Source organism: Anomaloglossus baeobatrachus, chromosome 6 (genome assembly GCF_048569485.1).
Source record: "Anomaloglossus baeobatrachus isolate aAnoBae1 chromosome 6, aAnoBae1.hap1, whole genome shotgun sequence".
Classification (NCBI taxonomy): domain Eukaryota; kingdom Metazoa; phylum Chordata; class Amphibia; order Anura; family Aromobatidae; genus Anomaloglossus; species Anomaloglossus baeobatrachus.
In genome coordinates, this window is record NC_134358.1 from 462,635,978 (window position 1) to 462,657,664 (window position 21,687).

The 21,687-nt window shown below is 48.3% G+C and overlaps 1 protein-coding gene across 6 annotated transcripts in view; it reads left to right on the forward strand.

Annotated features, from left to right (window-relative positions):
- Positions 1-21,687, forward strand: part of SATB1 (SATB homeobox 1) — a 255,722-nt gene that overhangs the window by 112,145 nt on the left and 121,890 nt on the right. The window contains exons 1-4 of one of the 6 annotated variants that reach the window (XM_075315303.1): positions 12,301-13,615; positions 15,997-16,232; positions 20,228-20,404; positions 21,479-21,605. In XM_075315303.1, the coding sequence (XP_075171418.1) occupies positions 16,022-16,232; positions 20,228-20,404; positions 21,479-21,605 (515 nt within the window). In that variant the 5' untranslated portion in view covers positions 12,301-13,615; positions 15,997-16,021. Of the gene's footprint in view, positions 1-12,300; positions 13,616-15,996; positions 16,233-19,472; positions 19,547-20,227; positions 20,405-21,478; positions 21,606-21,687 lie in introns of those variants that run through there. The other 5 variants (XM_075315299.1, XM_075315297.1, XM_075315298.1 and 2 more) reach the window with 5 other exon arrangements.

Consider the following 21,687-nt stretch of genomic DNA (forward strand, 5'->3'; position numbering starts at 1 on the left):
AGTGCCTGTCCGTGCTCCAGGACGAAATCAAGACTGAGCTTTTTCCACGGTGAGCTGATTCACACTATTGAGCAAATTTTTCACCCAATTCTTTAGGTTTAGCTTTTTCTCAAAATTCATAATCTTCATTTAGCAAGTAATATATATTACTGGTTTTCCAAATAATTTGGTTTAGTGGATTATTCAATAAATTTATTTGGGGTTTAGGAAGCTGAAATCTAGGTTTTTTGTTTGTAAGAAAATTTTCTATACGGTAACAAATTTTTTTCTCTTTATTTGGGATATTGAATTTACTTTGTATGTTTTTGAAGGGCAAGACTTTGTTATTTTCTATTAGGTCGAGAAAATTGTTTATGTTGTATTGTTTCCATTTTATTATGTTCACTAGCTGTAGTACCCTGGCGTTGCCCGGGATAGTAACTGTCTCTCTGTCTCTCTCCCAGTCTCTGTCTGCGTGTCGCTGTCTGTCTGTCTCTCTGTCTGTGTCTTTCTTTGTCTGTCTGTTTCTATGTCTGTCTGTCTGTTTCTATCTCTCTGTCTGTATTTGTATCAGTCTGTCTCCATCTCTCTCTGTCTCTCTCTATGTGTGTGTCTGACTCTCTTTCCCCATCTATTTCCCTGTCTGTCTTTGTCTCTTTGCCCGGCTGTCTCTTTGCCCGGGCTGTCTCTTTGCCCGGGCTGTCTCTTTGCCCGGGCTGTCTCTGTCTGTCTTTTTCCACGTTTGTCTGTCTTTCTCTCTGTGTCTGTCTGTCTCTATCCGTCTCCCCACCGACATCTCATTTACCTCACACATAAGCTTCTTATACTAACAGTTTATTTTGTTCCTATAGCAACCACTGACAATTGCTATTAATAGCCAGTAGCTCCCACCTCCATTCAGTTAAATGAAGACAGGATTTTGGTGAATAACTGTAAAGCGCGGGGTTAAATTTTCCCATCACAACATAGTCTATGACGTTCCCTGAGTCACATGGGGCGTCTGTGCAAACTTTCGTGATTGTAAGGCTATGTGCCCACGCTAGAATGTCCCTGCGGATTTTTTTGCCTGAAAATCCGCGACTTTCGCGGCAAATCCGCACCCGCGGATTTGCCGCGGATTTGCCGCGGATTTTGATGCGGATTTTTTTTTTTTGTTTTCCCCATTCAAAGCCAAAAATCCGCACCAAATCTGCACCAAACAATTGACATGCTGCAGATTTTTCCGGATCAAAATCCGCGGCAAATCCGCCGCGGAAAAATCCGCAGCATGGGCACAGCATTTCCAAAATGCCATTGAAATGGCTTGGAAGTGCTGCTGCTGCAGATTTTCGGCAAATCCGCGGTAAATCCGCGGCAAAATCCGCGGTAAATCCTGTAGCGTGGGCACATAGCCTAAATGCGACGGTGCGGATTCCCTTAGCGGACATACACATATACACACACACATACATACACTGAGCTTTATATATTAGATTTTGGGAGTCAGAATTTGTATCGTTTCCATTGGGCAACATTTAATATCCTCCAAAAGGTACATTATCCTTCATCAATGTTTTTAATAGGGATTTCCATGCCCATAGTTCTGCTTTACTTGTTTGAAATGTAGTTAATGTTTTTTGTGTGCTTAAAAGTTGGGCCAAAATTATATTTGATTTGGGAATGTTTCGATTATAATGTTTTTCTATATGTACCCAACTATTTTTAAATTCTGTAATTAGACTATTTTGGGTCTGTTTAATGAGACTAGTTAAATAATAAGCGTAAATATTCAGTAAACCTAGGCCTCCATTCCTCTTATGTTTACATAAATTTTTTTGGGAAATTCTAGGTTTCTTATTTAGCCAGATGAACAGTGATAACTGAGATTTTAGTTTCTGGATCCAGGGCTTAGGAATTGTTGTTGTTAAACATCGGAATAGGTATAGAATTTTCGGCAAAATAACAGATTTATATGATATGACCTTTCCCATCCATGAAACTTCAGTCATCTTTAAATTTTTCAATTCATTTTGGATGTTGTTTAATAATGGGGTAATGTTCATAGATACAATTTTTTTGGTTGGGTTTGTGATGTATATCCCTAAATATTTCAATTTTTCAGTTTCCTACTTGAAGGCAAATTCCTTCTGAATACAATCTTTTAAACAAGGGTCTATGTTATAACCCAACATTTGGGACTTAGGATAATTTATTTTATAATATGATAAAGCTGAGAAATCATCCAGAATATTAATTGTATTTCTAAGGCTGCTTTCGCACTACGTTTTTTTTACATGCGTCATGAACTTTTTTTTGCTGTAAAAGTGAATCCTGTTTTTACAAAGAAAACTCGCATGCAAACGCAAGTGTTATTTTGCAGGATCCTGTCACTTGCAGTTTATGGGCGGGCATTGAAGTCATGTGATCGGGAGTGAGGGGAACTGAACGTGAGACTGGGAGCCGGCATCTGACAACTGCAGACGCTGGTCACCAAGGTAAACATTGGGTAACTAAGCGAAGTGCTTTGCTTGGATACCCAATATTTACCTTGGTTATGAGCGTCCGTAGCTGCTAGGAGCTGGGCTGCCTGCTCCCTGCACACATAACCAAGGTAAACATCGGGTAACTAAGCAAAGCGCTTTGCTTGATTACCCAATATTTACCTTGGTTACGAGTGTCCGCCGCTCTCATGTGGGGGAGAGAGAGAGGAGAGAGAGGGAGGGGGACAGAGAGAGAGGGAGGGGGAGAGAGAGAGAGGGAGGGGGGGGAGAGAGAGGGAGGGGGGGTGAGAGAGAGGGAGGAGGAGAGAGAGAGGTAGGGGGAGAGGGAGGGGGAGAGAGAGAGGGAGGGGGAGAGAGAGAGGGAGGGGGAGAGAGAGAGAGGGAGGGGGAGAGAGAGAGAGGGGGAGAGAGAGAGGGAGGGGGAGAGAGAGAGGGAGGGGGGAGAGAGAGAGAGGGAGGGGGAGAGAGAGAGGGAGGGGGAGAGAGAGAGGGAGGGGGAGAGAGAGAGGGAGGGGGGAGAGAGGAAGGGGGAGAGGGAGACTGATCACGCCAGGCTGGTTTCTGGGCATGCTCAGTAGAGCAAGCAGGATCCTGTCTATCAGCATGCCAGTGTTCACATGCGTTTGCGTGCAGTATAGTCAGAATCCAGCAATTTGCAGTATTTGGATGCAGCTCAAAAACACTACAAGTAACGTTTTTGAAAAAAGTAAAAAAACTGCAAGTTGCTGGATCCTCACTATAACGCACACAAACGCATGTGAACGCATGTTGACGCGAGTCCATTACAAATGCATTGAAATGAAAACGCATTTGCACTGGATCCGTTTTTGCGTTAAAAAAACGTTCATGACGGATGTTAAAAAAACGTAGTGTGAAAGCAGCCTAAGTGACTCTAGTGGGTCCGTTATACTAAGAATTACATCATCAGCATATAGTGTGCTTTTATACTGTTTGTGATTTGTGGAAATACCTTTTATATTTTCTCTTACTCTAATTTTTTCAGCTAGGGGTTCCATCATTATGGCAAATAATAAAGGAGAGAGTGGGCAGCCCTGTCTGGTTCCAATACAAAGACTTTTGGACTTTTCTTTCTATACTTAAAGCACCACTCCAGTTTTGTTTTAGCGCTCGAATGATGCTTTTAACCTGATGTCCCAGCCCCTAGTATTATACTCAATTATATTCACCCTCTATAACGTCTTCACTTTTTTCAGATATGCTCCAGTCCCGCGACGCCATCTTGTGACAGTAACTTCTGATTGGCCAAAACTCAAAAGTAAGGTCACAAGCTCCCAACCCATCTCTGAGAGCCAGAACGAGGCCAGAACAAGGCTCTCATAGACTTATATTGAGTTGTGACTTCCGGAATGCTCCCTGAAATACTATATGTAATCCACTTCATTGTTTATATGAGGTGTTTGTTTTTATTTTACTGAAGAGCTTTTGAAAAACGCCTGTGGGTCCATGTATCGGGATTGCAATCACTTGTGATGGACTGGGATGTGGTACATGCAGATTGTGTTGCGGATTTACTGCAGACGATGAAGTGTGCATAAATTCCGCACAAAGAATTGATATGCTGCCCATTGTAAAAGCCATAAAAAAGTGTGCAACGTGTAGATGACATTTTTGATTTCTCAGTAACTTAGTTGGTACTGTTTTAGGGCAGAGTCACAAAACCATAGATCCTCAGTCACGAAAATCAGGTCGATTATGTAATGACACTAATCCATCTCTGATTAGAGGGTCAGCTTAGTGTAATCAGATTCTCACGGATGGAGAATAACATGTCTCCATCTTCTCCATTAGGTGTGTAGGCGGAAATCAGACTGCATTCAGCTGACGTTCAAGTGCAGTCCGCTGTTTTCCACTCACCCATAGAATGGAATGGGTAGTGGCATCTGATTTCAGAGAGGGATCGAAGCATGCTTTGATTTTTCTCACGAAAAGTAATTAGCACTGCCCTATTGAATATCATTGGTCCACGTTCTACCCGATAAAAAAAACCCAAAATGAGTCTAATTTGCACAGAGCAGTGTGTGTGTGCCCCGCACATAGCAGTGTATGTGTGCCCCGCACAGAGCAGTGTGTGTGTGCCCCGCACAGAGCAGTGTGTGTGTGCCCCGCACACAGCAGTATGTGTGTGCCCCGCACAGAGCAGTGTGTGTGTGCCCCGCACAGAGCAGTGTGTGTGTGCCCCGCACAGAGCAGTGTGTGTGTGCCCCGCACAGAGCAGTGTGTGTGTGCCCCGCACAGGGCAGAGTGTGTGCACCCCGCACAGAGCTGAGTGTGTGCCCCGCACAGGGCAGAGTGTGTGTAATCTGGAGATTAATGAATCTGTACCCCGCACAGAGCTGAGTGTGTACCCCACACAGAGCTGAGTGTATACCCCGCACAGTGATGAGTGTGTGTCCCGCACAGAGCTGAGTGTGTACCCCACACAGAGCTGAGTGTATACCCCGCACAGAGCTGAGTGTATACCCCGCACAGAGCTGAGTGTATACCCCGCACAGAGCTGAGTGTATACCCCGCACAGAGCTGAGTGTATACCCCGCACAGAGCTGAGTGTATACCCCGCACAGAGCTGAGTGTGTACCCCGCACAGAGCTGAGTGTGTACCCCGCACAGAGCTGAGTGTGTACCCCGCACAGAGCTGAGTGTGTACCCCGCACAGAGCTGAGTGTGTACCCCGCACAGAGCTGAGTGTGTACCCCGCACAGAGCTGAGTGTATACCCCGCACAGGGCTGAGTGTATACCCTGCACAAAACTGAGTGTATACCCCGCACAGAGATGATTGTATACCCCGCACAGAGCTGAGTGTCTGTCCCGCACAGAGCTGAGTGTATACCCCGCACAGAGCAGTGTGTGTGTGCCCCGCACAGAGCAGTGTGTGTGTGCCCCGCACAGAGCAGTGTGTGTGTGCCCCGCACAGAGCAGTGTGTGTGTGCCCCGCACAGAGCAGTGTGTGTGTGCCCCGCACAGAGCAGTGTGTGTGTGCCCCGCACAGGGCAGAGTGTGTGTGCCCCGCACAGGGCAGAGTGTGTGCGCCCCGCACAGAGCTGAGTGTGTGTGTGCCCCGCACAGGGCAGAGTGTGTGTAATCTGGAGATTAATGAATCTGTACCCCGCACAGAGCTGAGTGTGTACCCCACACAGAGCTGAGTGTATACCCCGCACAGTGCTGAGTGTGTGTCCCGCACAGAGCTGAGTGTGTGCCCCACACAGAGCTGAGTGTGTGTCCCGCACAGAGCTGAGTGTATACCCCGCACAGAGCTGAGTGTATACCCCGCACAGAGCTGAGTGTATACCCCGCACAGAGCTGAGTGTATACCCCGCACAGAGCTGAGTGTATACCCCGCACAGAGCTGAGTGTATACCCCCCACAGAGCTGAGTGTGTCCCCCCACAGAGCTGAGTGTGTACCCCGCACAGAGCTGAGTGTGTACCCCGCACAGAGCTGAGTGTGTACCCCGCACAGGGCTGAGTGTATACCCTGCACAAAGCTGAGTGTATACCCCGCACAGAGAGATTGTATACCCCGCACAGAGCTGAGTGTATACCCCGCACAGAGCTGAGTGTATACCCCGCACAGAGCTGAGTGTATACCCCGCACAGAGCTGAGTGTGTACCCCGCACAGAGCTGAGTGTGTACCCCGCACAGAGCTGAGTGTGTACCCCGCACAGAGCTGAGTGTGTGTCCCGCACAGAGCTGAGTGTGTGTCCCGCACAGAGTGAGTGTATACCCCGCATAGGGCAGAGTGTATACCCCGCACAGGGCAGAGTGAGTGTATACCCCACACAGAGCTGAGTGTGTGTCCCGCACAGAGCTGAGTGTGAGTCCCGCACAGAGCTGAGTGTATACCCCGCACAGAGCAGTGAGTGTATACCCCGCACAGGGCAGAGTGTATACCCCGCACAGGGCAGAGTGAGTGTATACCCCGCACAGAGCAGAGTGAGTGTATACCCCGCACAGAGCTGAGTGTAGACCCCGCACAGAGCAGAGTGAGTGTATACCCCGCACAGGGCAGAGTGAGTGTATACCCCGCACAGAGCAGAGTGTATACCCCGCACAGAGCAGAGTGTATACCCCGCACAGAGCAGAGTGTATACCCCGCACAGAGCAGAGTGGGTGTATACCCCGCACAGGGCAGAGTGAGTGTATACCCCGCACAGAGCTGAGTGTATACCCCGCACAGAGCTGAGTGTATACCCCGCACAGAGCTGAGTGTATACCCCGCACAGAGCTGAGTGTATACCCCGCACAGAGCTGAGTGTATACCCCGCACAGAGCTGAGTGTATACCCCGCACAGAGCTGAGTGTATACCCCGCACAGAGCTGAGTGTATACCCCGCACAGAGCTGAGTGTATACCCCGCACAGAGCTGAGTGTATACCCCGCACAGAGCTGAGTGTGTACCCCGCACAGAGCTGAGTGTGTACCCCGCACAGAGCTGAGTGTGTACCCCGCACAGAGCTGAGTGTGTACCCCGCACAGAGCTGAGTGTGTACCCCGCACAGAGCTGAGTGTATACCCCGCACAGGGCTGAGTGTATACCCTGCACAAAACTGAGTGTATACCCCGCACAGAGATGATTGTATACCCCGCACAGAGCTGAGTGTCTGTCCCGCACAGAGCTGAGTGTATACCCCGCACAGAGCAGTGTGTGTGTGCCCCGCACAGAGCAGTGTGTGTGTGCCCCGCACAGAGCAGTGTGTGTGTGCCCCGCACAGGGCAGAGTGTGTGCGCCCCGCACAGAGCTGAGTGTGTGTGTGCCCCGCACAGGGCAGAGTGTGTGTAATCTGGAGATTAATGAATCTGTACCCCGCACAGAGCTGAGTGTGTACCCCACACAGAGCTGAGTGTATACCCCGCACAGTGCTGAGTGTGTGTCCCGCACAGAGCTGAGTGTGTGCCCCACACAGAGCTGAGTGTGTGTCCCGCACAGAGCTGAGTGTGTGTCCCGCACAGAGCTGAGTGTGTACCCCACACAGAGCTGAGTGTATACCCCGCACAGTGCTGAGTGTGTGTCCCGCACAGAGCTGAGTGTGTGCCCCACACAGAGCTGAGTGTGTGTCCCGCACAGAGCTGAGTGTATACCCCGCACAGAGCTGAGTGTATACCCCGCACAGAGCTGAGTGTATACCCCGCACAGAGCTGAGTGTATACCCCGCACAGAGCTGAGTGTATACCCCGCACAGAGCTGAGTGTATACCCCCCACAGAGCTGAGTGTGTCCCCCCACAGAGCTGAGTGTGTACCCCGCACAGAGCTGAGTGTGTACCCCGCACAGAGCTGAGTGTGTACCCCGCACAGGGCTGAGTGTATACCCTGCACAAAGCTGAGTGTATACCCCGCACAGAGAGATTGTATACCCCGCACAGAGCTGAGTGTCTATCCCGCACAGAGCTGAGTGTATACCCCGCACAGAGCTGAGTGTATACCCCGCACAGAGCTGAGTGTATACCCCGCACAGAGCTGAGTGTGTACCCCGCACAGAGCTGAGTGTGTACCCCGCACAGAGCTGAGTGTGTGTCCCGCACAGAGCTGAGTGTGTGTCCCGCACAGAGTGAGTGTATACCCCGCATAGGGCAGAGTGTATACCCCGCACAGGGCAGAGTGAGTGTATACCCCACACAGAGCTGAGTGTGTGTCCCGCACAGAGCTGAGTGTGTGTCCCGCACAGAGCTGAGTGTATACCCCGCACAGAGCAGTGAGTGTATACCCCGCACAGGGCAGAGTGTATACCCCGCACAGGGCAGAGTGAGTGTATACCCCGCACAGAGCTGAGTGTAGACCCCGCACAGAGCAGAGTGAGTGTATACCCCGCACAGGGCAGAGTGAGTGTATACCCCGCACAGAGCTGAGTGTATACCCCGCACAGAGCAGAGTGTATACCCCGCACAGAGCAGAGTGTATACCCCGCACAGAGCAGAGTGTATACCCCGCACAGAGCAGAGTGGGTGTATACCCCGCACAGGGCAGAGTGGGTGTATACCCCGCACAGAGCTGAGTGTATACCCCGCACAGAGCTGAGTGTATACCCCGCACAGAGCTGAGTGTATACCCCGCACAGAGCTGAGTGTATACCCCGCACAGAGCTGAGTGTATACCCCGCACAGAGCTGAGTATATACCCCGCACAGAGCTGAGTGTATACCCCGCACAGAGCTGAGTGTATACCCCGCACAGAGCTGAGTGTGTACCCCGCACAGAGCTGAGTGTGTACCCCGCACAGAGCTGAGTGTGTACCCCGCACAGAGCTGAGTGTGTACCCCGCACAGAGCTGAGTGTATACCCCGCACAGGGCTGAGTGTATACCCTGCACAAAACTGAGTGTATACCCCGCACAGAGATGATTGTATACCCCGCACAGAGCTGAGTGTCTGTCCCGCACAGAGCTGAGTGTATACCCCGCACAGAGCAGTGTGTGTGTGCCCCGCACAGAGCAGTGTGTGTGTGCCCCGCACAGAGCAGTGTGTGTGTGCCCCGCACAGGGCAGAGTGTGTGCGCCCCGCACAGAGCTGAGTGTGTGTGTGCCCCGCACAGGGCAGAGTGTGTGTAATCTGGAGATTAATGAATCTGTACCCCGCACAGAGCTGAGTGTGTACCCCACACAGAGCTGAGTGTATACCCCGCACAGTGCTGAGTGTGTGTCCCGCACAGAGCTGAGTGTGTGCCCCACACAGAGCTGAGTGTGTGTCCCGCACAGAGCTGAGTGTATACCCCGCACAGAGCTGAGTGTATACCCCGCACAGAGCTGAGTGTATACCCCGCACAGAGCTGAGTGTATACCCCGCACAGAGCTGAGTGTATACCCCGCACAGAGCTGAGTGTATACCCCGCACAGAGCTGAGTGTATACCCCGCACAGAGCTGAGTGTATACCCCCCACAGAGCTGAGTGTGTACCCCGCACAGAGCTGAGTGTGTACCCCGCACAGAGCTGAGTGTGTACCCCGCACAGGGCTGAGTGTATACCCTGCACAAAGCTGAGTGTATACCCCGCACAGAGAGATTGTATACCCCGCACAGAGCTGAGTGTCTATCCCGCACAGAGCTGAGTGTATACCCCGCACAGAGCTGAGTGTATACCCCGCACAGAGCTGAGTGTATACCCCGCACAGAGCTGAGTGTGTACCCCGCACAGAGCTGAGTGTGTGTCCCGCACAGAGCTGAGTGTGTGTCCCGCACAGAGCTGAGTGTGTGTCCCGCACAGAGTGAGTGTATACCCCGCATAGGGCAGAGTGTATACCCCGCACAGGGCAGAGTGAGTGTATACCCCACACAGAGCTGAGTGTGTGTCCCGCACAGAGCTGAGTGTGTGTCCCGCACAGAGCTGAGTGTATACCCCGCACAGAGCAGTGAGTGTATACCCCGCACAGGGCAGAGTGTATACCCCGCACAGGGCAGAGTGAGTGTATACCCCGCACAGAGCAGAGTGAGTGTATACCCCGCACAGAGCAGAGTGAGTGTATACCCCGCACAGGGCAGAGTGAGTGTATACCCCGCACAGAGCTGAGTGTATACCCCGCACAGAGCAGAGTGTATACCCCGCACAGAGCAGAGTGTATACCCCGCACAGAGCAGAGTGTATACCCCGCACAGAGCAGAGTGTATACCCCGCACAGAGCAGAGTGTATACCCCGCACAGAGCAGAGTGGGTGTATACCCCGCACAGGGCAGAGTGAGTGTATACCCCGCACAGAGCAGAGTGAGTGTATACCCCGCACAGAGCAGAGTGAGTATATACCCCGCACAGAGCAGAGTGAGTGTATACCCCGCACAGAGCAGAGTGAGTGTATACCCCGCACAGAGCAGAGTGAGTGTATACCCCGCACAGAGCAGAGTGAGTGTATACTCCGCACAGGGCAGAGTGAGTGTATACCCCACACAGAGCAGAGTGAGTGTATACCCCGCACAGGGCAGAGTGAGTGTATACCCCGCACAGGGCAGAGTGAGTGCATACCCCGCAAAGGGCAGAGTGAGTGTATACCCCGCACAGAGCAGAGTGAGTGTATACCCCGCACAGGGCAGAGTGAGTGTATACCCCGCACAGAGCAGAGTGAGTGTATACCCCGCACAGAGCAGAGTGAGTGTATACCCCGCACAGAGCAGAGTGAGTGTATACCCCGCACAGAGCAGAGTGAGTGTATACCCCGCACAGAGCAGAGTGAGTGTATACCCCGCACAGAGCAGAGTGAGTGTATACTCCGCACAGGGCAGAGTGAGTGTATACCCCGCACAGAGCAGAGTGAGTGTATACCCCGCACAGAGCAGAGTGAGTGTATACCCCGCACAGAGCAGAGTGAGTGTATACCCCGCACAGAGCAGAGTGAGTGTATACCCCGCACAGGGCAGAGTGAGTGTATACCCCGCACAGAGCAGAGTGAGTGTATACCCCGCACAGAGCAGAGTGAGTGTATACCCCGCACAGGGCAGAGTGAGTGTATACCCCGCACAGGGCAGAGTGAGTGTATACCCCGCACAGGGCAGAGTGAGTGTATACCCTGCACAGAGCAGAGTGAGTGTATACCCCGCACAGGGCAGAGTGAGTGTATACCCCGTACAGGGCAGAGTGAGTGTATACCCCGCACAGGGCAGAGTGAGTGTATACCCCGCACAGGGCAGAGTGAGTGTATACCCCGCACAGGGCAGAGTGTGTATACCCCGCACAGAGCAGAGTGAGTGTATACCCTGCACAGGGCAGAGTGAGTGTATACCCCGCACAGAGCAGAGTGAGTGTATACCCCGCACAGGGCAGAGTGAGTGTATACCCCGCACAGGGCAGAGTGAGTGTATACCCCGCACAGGGCAGAGTGAGTGTATACCCCGCACAGGGCAGAGTGAGTGTATACCCCGCACAGAGCAGAGTGAGTGTATACCCCGCACAGGGCAGAGTGAGTGTCTACCCCGCACAGGGCAGAGTGTATACCCAGCACAGGGCAGAGTGAGTGTATACCCCACACAGAGCTGAGTGTGTGTCCCGCACAGAGTGAGTGTATACCCCGCACAGGGCAGAGTGTATACCCCGCACAGGGCAGAGTGAGTGTCTACCCCGCACAGAGCAGAGTGAGTGTCTACCCCGCACAGGGCAGAGTGTATACCCCGCACAGGGCAGAGTGAGTGTATACCCCGCACAGGGCAGAGTGAGTGTATACCCCGCACAGGGCAGAGTGTATACCCCGCACAGGGCAGAGTGTATACCCCGCACAGGGCAGAGTGAGTGTATACCCCGCACAGAGCAGAGTGAGTGTATACCCCGCACAGAGCAGAGTGAGTGTATACCCTGCACAGGGCAGAGTGAGTGTCTACCCCGCACAGGGCAGAGTGAGTGTATACCCCGCACAGGGCAGAGTGAGTGTATACCCCGCACAGGGCAGAGTGTATACCCCGCACAGGGCAGAGTGTATACCCCGCACAGGGCAGAGTGAGTGTATACCCCGCACAGAGCAGAGTGAGTGTATACCCCGCACAGGGCAGAGTGAGTGTATACCCCGCACAGGGCAGAGTGAGTGTCTACCCCGCACAGGGCAGAGTGTATACCCCGCACAGGGCAGAGTGAGTGTATACCCCGCACAGGGCAGAGTGAGTGTATACCCTGCACAGGGCAGAGTGAGTGTATACCCTGCACAGAGCTGAGTGAGTGTATACCCCGCACAGGGCAGAGTGAGTGTATACCCCGCACAGCACATAACTTTGTCACCTGCTCCCGGGGCCAGTCCTGTGTATACTGTATAGCGGCAGTGCTGACTCCGCCGGCTCCTCCCTCACATGTGACCGTCCTGACATCATGGAGGTCCCGTGTCCGCTCGGATTCGGCCTGTGATGTCGCCTCTCTCCGCCTCCTTGTTGTGCTGTGTGTCAGTCCTCCCCGGCCATGATGCCTCCGCCCTCACTGCTCCCTGTTATTCCGGCTATTGTGTATAATCTGCGCGCAGCCGCCTCACACTAATCAGGAAGATTACAGATTCCTGCGCGTCCGGAAATCCCAATCCCCCCATTATCTCCTGCCCCCTCATAATTACCCTCCTCCTCCTCCTGCACCGATGCCCCGGACTTCCCCGTATATCCCCCATCCTGAGCCCATTTATCCCAGCCTGCTGCTCTCCTCCCCCTCTCATCATGTCTCTCCTCCTCCTCTGTGTCTCTCCCAGGACGTCGGCTGATCCGGGGCCGCCAGGGAAGGGCTTGGGGCTGCAGGCAGGGAGCGGGAGCTCCGGCGGTGGCCTGGCTGCGCTCATTTTGTATTAAAATGAGGAGGAGGAAGAAGAAGCTGCAGCAGCAACAGCCCCGACATCTTCCCGGAGAGCAGCGGCGGCGGCGGCACTAGGGCAGAGATCGGCAGAGGAGAGATCGGCAGCAGCTCTAGCACAGAGCACAGATCGGCAGAGCAGTGATCGGCAGCAGCTGTAGCACAGAGCACAGATCGGCAGCAGCACTAGCACAGAGCAGGATCGGCGGCGGCAGGAGGAGGAGGGATGAGTCAATACAACTAATAATTTAATGGGGACAGAGAGGAGCAGAGCAGCTGTGGACGGCGCACACTCCGGCAGCACAACTCCCATCCTCTGCCCATTGTGAGACTCTCCCATCTTCCTGCATTGTGAGAAACTACTGATCTTCCCTGTCCCCCTCCCCCTGACAGGCTCCAGCTGCTGCTCTCACTTTCCTCACTTGTCTTTCCTTCCATTTATTGTTATTATTTATTTATTTCCCGACTACTCCCCCCTCCATCCTCTGATACCTCCCATCTACTTATACATCCACCTGTCAACTACTCCCATCCTCATATCCTGGAAGAAAAACTTTGCTGCTCTTATTTATTATTGGACTGAATGGACCTGAGTGGAAGGCGGCAGCGTCTGCTCTCTGTTATCTGCCACCCCCTCTATCCCTGATCTCCATCCCCTCCTGTCACTATGCGGGGGCTCCATTTGATCGCAAGCTCTTTGGACACGTCTCCAGACTGAGTGACAGCTCCTTCCTCTTCTGATCATCTCTGAGTATTACAGACTTTTTTTAATCTCGCTCGTCCTTCCTTTGCACATTATTTTTTTTCTAGATCTTTTATTTAATTTCCTCCATTTTGGGGGAAGCAGATTGGTCCAGGAGAGCGGCTCCGTGGTGCTGTCAGTGGACGCCCTCCGTTTCTGTGGAGTGGTGAGTATGCTGCCCTGTCAGATTGGGAGCACTTTGCTTCTTTGTCTCTTTAAAAGGTCAAAGTGAAATCCTGGCCGGGATTGTGGACGGGAGGCTGCAGCGCCTCGTCTGTGACCTGCCGGGGTCTTGTGTGTCCATGTCCTGCCTGGGGTCTTGTGTGTGACCTGCCGGGGTCTTGTGTGTCCATGTCCTGCCTGGGGTCTTGTGTGTGTGACCTGCCGGGGTCTTGTGTGTCCATGTCCTGCCTGGGGTCTTGTGTGTGTGACCTGCCGGGGTCTTGTGTGTCCATGTCCTGCCCGGGGTCTTGTGTTTGTGACCTGCCCGGGGTCTTGTGTGTGTGATCTGAAGGGGTCTTGTGTGTCTGTCTCTGACCTACCCAGGGTCTTGTGTGTGTGTGTGTGTGTGAAACCTGCCCGGGGTCTTGTTTGTGACCTGCCCGGGGTCTTGTTTGTGACCTGCCCGGGGGTCTTGTTTGTGACCTGCCCGGGGTCTTGTTTGTGACCTGCCTGGGGTCTCGTTTGTGACCTGCCTGGGGTCTTGTGTGTCTGTGACCTGCCCTGGGTCTTGTGTGTGTGTGTGTGTGTGTGTGTGTGTGACCTGCCCGGGGTCTTGTATGTGTGTGTCTGACCGGTCTGGGGTCTTGTCTGTGACCTACCCAGCATCTTGTATGTGTGATCTGTCCGCTACCTCGTCTGTGTCCTGCCCCGGGTCTCCTGGGACGCTGGCGATGATGCCCTGTCATTGCCATACGTGGGGTGATGGCGGTGAGGAAACTTTTCCCTGCTCCCGCCATGCACTTTCCTCCAGAATGTAATTCTTCCTACAATCAGGAGTGATTTCCATGTATTTTTGGTGCCATACGTGTCTTGTGTACATACACACCCCTTCTGTATATACACGGGGTAATTATATACCTGCGTACGCTGATTCATATACACTTCCCTGGTCATTAACTCTGTGTGTCATCCTCATGTTTGACCCTTAAACGCCCCATATCCCCTCCATTGTAGACCCCTTTCTTATCATTAATCTTAAAATTAGACCATTTCTTTTTGATTACTGTGAAAACTTCCCCAGGTGCTCGGAGTGTGAGGAAACGCTTCTTGAGAACTTTTATAACCATTATTAGATATGACTTAACAATCATAAGGACATAGTCCTCCATGAACGGTTTGTCTGTGGAGCGGTGATGTGTTCTGGCTTCTTCTCCTCCTCGCGATGGTTTTATTTGTATTAGTTCTGTTGGATTTTGCTGTTTGTTGTCATCAGGGTTATAAATCTCAGCCCCCATCCTCCGCACGTGCCATGAATGGGTTAATAAGAGCAGCTCTGGCTGCAGGGACAGCTCCAGATAGTCACCGCCTTGTGCTGTCATTGTGGGCACCGCTCTGCTTGTCATTATTTGTAAGGGATCTAGGTGAACTTTAGCCCTGAGCTCCGAGCTTTCGATGGGGGGGAAATTCAATGATTTCTGCTGGTTTGATCCAGATTTGGTGCTGATGTGGGGAGTGATGGATCCACCAGCTAAAAGTGGTGACTGATCGGTGTCACATCAGGTCCACACTATGACTGATCGTTATTGTCTGAGCTAAAACAGTCAAGATTTCAATATAATATATTAATAAATGCTTACTAATGACCAAGATAAGTGTTGTGTCTGGACCGGAGAAGTTGTAGCTTGGACTTTCTTGGCAGTGATAGAAGTTTGGAGATGACTCCACGCATGGCCCCATGTTGCATCTTCTAGTTTGGGCTTTGTTGTTATCTGTAAATCTATAAAGAGCTAGTCTCTCGGGTTTCTTCCGTCTATAGACGACTGTGTTACAAAAGTTTCCTTGATCTTCTGAGGGCCTTTCTCTTGAGACTTGGAGAGGTCCAGGTCAAGTTCTGTCCATGCTCAGCAGGAGGTCAATATATAGAGTTCCCTTGAGCCACTAAATCACACAGGTACACCTCCTCTGTCCCAGCTGACCCTTTCCTTAACCCCTAACTACATATATTTGACCCCAGACTTCAAGTGACAACTGCTAAACCGAAATGTCAGAAGTTCCTACTGGAACCAACATGTCGGAACTGATAAAAAGTAAAGTCCAAGATCCTCCTAGTTGTGTCTTTGACCGGTGCAGATGGTGACACACTTGTCATAGGTTCTTGACTCATTCTATACAATGATGAGACTTTATAAAAGATCCATCATGACCGTCTTATAGAAGACTGGGCGGTCTCTTCTCTCCAGGTCTACTAAAGTACTGCCATGTGTATTAATGTATGTCTATACAAGTAAAATTGGTTGTGGGCTTTTTTTTTCTTCTCCCCCCTCTTACAGACAGTACGCCTCGCTGATTTATAAATACTTCTGTTTTTTTTTTTAATTATGCCAGGTGATCCTTAGAGGCGGGACTGAGCATGGATCATTCGAACGAGACAACTCAGGGGATAGAACATTCAGAAATGTCTAACAATGTAAGCGATCCAAAAGGTCCGCCAGCCAAAATAGCCCGCCTTGAGCAGAATGGAAGTCCTCTAGGAAGAGGAAGACTTGGAAGCACAGGAGCAAAAATGCAAGGGGTGCCACTTAGACACTCTGCACACATGATGAGGACCAGTATCAGAAAAGGTAATCTGCTTTTCTCATCCTCAATCTTTAGGTGATGCAGAATCTGCTACTGAGTCCTATGATTGATTTTTCTATTTTTTTTTTTCCAAAACGAGAATTTGAGTTCCAACTTTACTTCCCCCACCCCCAAATTTTTTTTTCCCTTCACTTTTAGTCCCTTTATATTCCATTTCTTTTATTATAGTTGCTTTTGGATTTAATTCCATTTATATATATATATATATATATATATATATATATATATATATATATATATATATATATATATATATATATATATATATATATATATATATATATATAATTACTTCAATACTTACTAACCCTAAGTATGGTTAGAGGGAAAAAAAAGTCCATTAATATCCACAGTTTAAGATGATCTTCGGCTCATTTCGGTCTTTAAGAAGCATAATCTTTAGCATTTATTTGGCTTTTTTCCTTTTTTAATAGTAAATAATGCCTTATTTATAGTAGCTGTTCTGCTTCTTTTTTCCTTTCTAGAAGACAATGTCTTATTTTTCAGACCTCTGATCATTTTCAAGTTTTGGTCGTAGAAGGCAATGGAATTTCATTGTCCTCAAAGTGTAACATTTATCATACAATCATTCATTTTGCATTCAGTTTGGCGAAAACAAAGCAGATATTGATCCTCAGATGAACAGACACAGCAGTCGGTATTGTTAGATCTCTATCTATTAAAATGGAAAAACAGCACTTCAGCAAATTCTTTGGCCTCTGCTCATGATTACCCTATTTATTGATTGTTTGCCAAGAATGTATGCATCTTAAGAAAGCCAGGGTAGAAGAAGCATTAAAAAATATAATTTATTATGGCTTTTCAAGGCGAGCACATTAATATTGTACCGAGGAGCTGGCGCGAGACTCTATACGAGGACTTTCTGACGCCTGCAAACCTATAAGTTCTATAAATTCCTAAATAGGAGATTTCGGCCGTCTCTGGTACTGTGTGATATTTGGACGTTATTAGACAAGGGTACTACAGACTTTCATTGCTCCTTATGCAGACTTGTTGTTTACATAGTCATAAATGTTCAGCAAAAGCCCGAGCAGTGCCTTCAGGTTGGAATCATCTTGTATTTTTAGCACTTACCAAAGCTTTCCTCCTTTTTCTTTTTTTTTTTTTAAATGCTGGACAGTTATAAAGTTGCTGAGCCAAGTATTAGATCAGAAGGGAGCAGTGGTGTGACAGCGCCGCAGTGTAATGCTGATCACTGGTCATAGATATATGGGATGTGGAGCCCACCATGGGTGCTCTTCAGAGCGTCACTTCTTGTGTATAGGACGTGGAGGGTAACATGGGTGCTCTTCAGAGCGTCACTTCTTGTGTATATTACGGGGAGGGTAACATGGGTGCTCTTCAGAGCGTCACTTCTTGTGTATAGTACGTGGAGGGTAACATGGGTGCTCTTCAGAGCGTCACTTCTTGTGTATAGGATGTGGAGTGTAACATGGGTGCTCTTCAGAGCGTCACTTCTTGTGTATAGGGCGTGGAGGGTAACATGGGTGCTCTTCAGAGCGTCACTTCTTGTGTATAGGATGTGGAGTGTAACATGGGTGCTCTTCAGAGCGTCACTTCTTGTGTATAGGACGTGGAGGGTAACATGGGTGCTCTTCAGAGCGTCACTTCTTGTGTATAGGACGTGGAGGGTAACATAGGTGCTCTTCAGAGCGTCACTTCTTGTGTATAGGACGTGGAGGGTAACATGGGTGCTCTTCAGAGCATCACTTCTTGTGTATAGGACATGGAGGGTAACATGGGTGCTCTTCAGAGCGTTACTACTTATGTATGAGATATGAAGCCTAACATGGGTGGATATGAGATATGAAGCCTAACATGGGTGCTCTTGAGAGCATTACTAATTCTGTATGGGACATGAAGCCTAACATAACATTCTTCAGAACGTCACTTATATATGGGATGTGGAGCCTAACATAGGTGCTCTTCAGAGCATCACTACTTATATGTGGGATGTGGGGGGTACCATAGGTGCTCCTCAGAGCGTCACTACTTGTATATGGGATGTGGAGGGTTCCATAGGTGCTCTTCAGAGCGTCACTACTTATATCTGGGATGTGGAGCATAACATAGGTGCTCTTCAGAGCGTCACTACTTATATATGGGATGTGGAGCATAACATAGGTGCTCTTCAGAGCATCACTACTTATATATGGGATGTGGAGCATAACATAGGTGTTCTTCAGAGCGTCACTACTTATATATGGGATGTGGAGCATAACATAGGTGCTCTTCAGAGCGTCACTACTTATATATGGGATGTGGAGGGTTCCATAGGTGCTCTTCAGAGCGTCACTACTTCTATATGGGATATGGAGGGTACCATAGGTGCTCTTCAGAGCGTTACTACTTATATATGGGATGTGGATTGTAACATATGCTCTTCAGAGTGTCACTACTTCTATATGGGATGTGAAGCTTAACATAGGTGTTCTTCAGAGCCTCACTTCTTGTGTATGAGATGTGGAGGGTAACATAATTGCTTTTCAGAGCGTCACTTTTTATATATGGGGTGTGGAGGCTAACGTAGGTATTCTTCAGAGAATCACTTCTTGTATATGGGTCGTGGAGTGCCACTGTGTAATGCTGATCACTGGTCATAGGAGATATATGGGATGTGTTGCCCACCATGGGTGCTCTTCACATCGTCCATTCTTGTGTATAGGACGTGGAGGGTAACATGGGTGTTCTTCAGAGCGTTACTACTTATGTATGGGACATGATGCCTAACATAGGTACTCCAGAGCGTCACTACTAATAAATGGGATGTGGAGGGCAACATAGGGGCTCTTCAGAGCGCCACTTCTTATATATGGGACGGAAAGCCTAACATGGGTGCTCTTCAGAGCGTCACTTCTTAAAAGGTTGGATCCTCAATGCTTTTTTACATGTCGGAGAGGATCCGTTAATTAAAATCTGCCCATTCGTCAGTAAGCTCTTAATTGCTCCGAGCTGTGTAACATCTATATATTTCTCTGCAATGATCCAGCAGTTGTAAGTTGGGAGCGCAGGGAGCCTCTGCATTGAATAGATGGTAATCTACTCCTCTGTGCCAGGAGAGAACAAATGAGTGACTTGTATAAGGTCGCAAGGAGAGTTCACATAATGAATTGAGCTCCCCTCACCCACTTCAAAGACGGAGGAATCCCCACTTAGCTACTCCTTCAGAAGAGAATAGCTACAGTCTTCCTACACGTTGGAAGAATTTTCTAGATGTTAACCTATTCTGTACCAAACTGGACCACGGAGCGCAGCAGTATGTCGAGCCCTGGATTGCGTATGTGACTTTTATAGTATGCGACTGTGCAGTTTCTGTTGTGTAAATATTTTACATTCACCCATTCTATTGGGAAATGTGGCACCTACCTTTTTTAATTTGTAGGTAGCGTAACATGTCTCACTTGTCTATTATTGGATATCCTTGAGTTAAAAAGTCACTTTATGTGACATTATTCCATAGTTGACTTATAAGACCACATACCACAACCTGATCTCCTGCTCCAAGGTGTACAGGTGCCGTGTGCTGCCAGGTTGGCTGTGATATTTACTGTGACTCTTAGATTGTCGTTCACTCCAGTGTGGGTTTTTTTGTTTTTTTTTTTTAAATCACAGTGTAGCAAATTATTTATTTTTGATTTATATAAATATTTTTTAACTATTTTAATCAAAGGGTTAATAAGATGGGAATTTGAGGGGTGTGTTGTGTTTTTTTTACTTGATCCTTCAGAGATGACATATGTTCTGACCAACCTGCAGAGCTGAGCGGTTGGCACTTCTAGGCTGATGACGTGTATATTTTCATTCTTAGAAGTAGCGCTCTGTTTTCTTGCTATTCGGTCATCTCAAAGTCAGGCTGAACTTGCTTCTTGCTGTGTTTGGTCCCAATGATTTTTGTGTTTTTGGTTTGATTATCTGGTTATTGATACAAGCATTTTTTTTTTTATTTCTTCAACCACAGGAAATATGCTTCCAGTTTTCTGCGTCGTGGAGCACTATGAAAATTTCATCGAGTACGACTGCAAAGAAGAACATGCAGAATTCGTATTGGTTAGGAAGGACATGCTTTTCAACCAGTTGATCGAAATGGCTCTTCTCTCCCTCGGATATTCTCACAGTGCAGCTGCCCAGGCCAAAGGTGAATAGAACAGTGGAAGGAAAATATTATACTTTAAAAAAAAAAAAAAAAAAAATATATATATATATATTAAAAAATTATATATGAAAATTTTTTATTTATATATATATATATATATATATATATATATATATATATATATATATATATATATATATATATATATATATATATATATTAGATAATATATCTAATTTTTTTTTTTTTTTTTTTTTTTTTTTTTTATAAATTATATATTTCCTAACCAAATTGTGGCTAGTAGTAAGGAACTTCAGGCATTATCACTGAATCATTAGCATGTCTATTGACCTTAATAATATGGTCCACTGAGAATGTGGGAGAAATGTTGAGCAGATCTGAGCAGATGGAATGCTGAGAGTCGATTTGCATTTCTGACTAAATACCTAGATGTGTTTCACTTTTCACATTTTTATTATTATTTAGGCAGCGTAAGTTGCTGCTGACTATTTCAATACTGTTTTAGGTGTGAAATCATTTAAGCTTTAGCGTCTCTGAATTTATTATGCGCTGATTTAGTTTATTGTTAATTAACGCAGGTCAAGATCTAGATCTTTTTTTTTTTCTTTTACCTTTTTTAGTATCATTTGTTTGTTTGTTTTTCTCTTGTTCTGTTTTTGGTGGAAATGTTTAGGCAGTGTTTTATGCCTCGTGTATGTTGTTGTGTTTTGGTTTGTTTCTGTTCTTGGTGGAAATAGCCAATCAGTGTTATTCTTTGTGTGTGTTGTGTTTTTTTGTTTTGTTTTCTCTTCTTCATTGAAATAGTTACTCAGTGTTTGGGTTTTTTTTCTGTTTTTGGTGTAAATGGCTAGGCAGTGTTTTCTGCCTTGTGTGTGTTGTTGTGTTTTAGTTTATTTCTGTTCTTCATGGAAATAGCTACTCAGTGTTATGCCTTGTGTTTTTTTTCTTTTTTTTTTTTTTTTTGTATTTTTCTGTTCTTGGTGGAAATAGCTGGTCAGTGTTATGCTTTGTGTTTTCTGTTGTGTCTTGTTTTTGCTTTTTTTTTCTCTTCTGTATGTTGCTAATTAGGGCTGTCACTTTGTCCTCATGGTGTAGGGCTAATCCAGGTCGGTAAATGGAATCCAGTTCCACTCTCCTGTGTGACAGATGCTCCCGATGCGACTGTAGCAGATATGCTTCAAGACGTGTTTCATGTGGTCACCCTGAAAATACAGCTACACAGGTGAGTGATACCGCGGCTCACTATCACACGTGTTTAATGACAGGCAGCCATAGAGCTAAATCAAAGTTTAAAAGAAATCCAA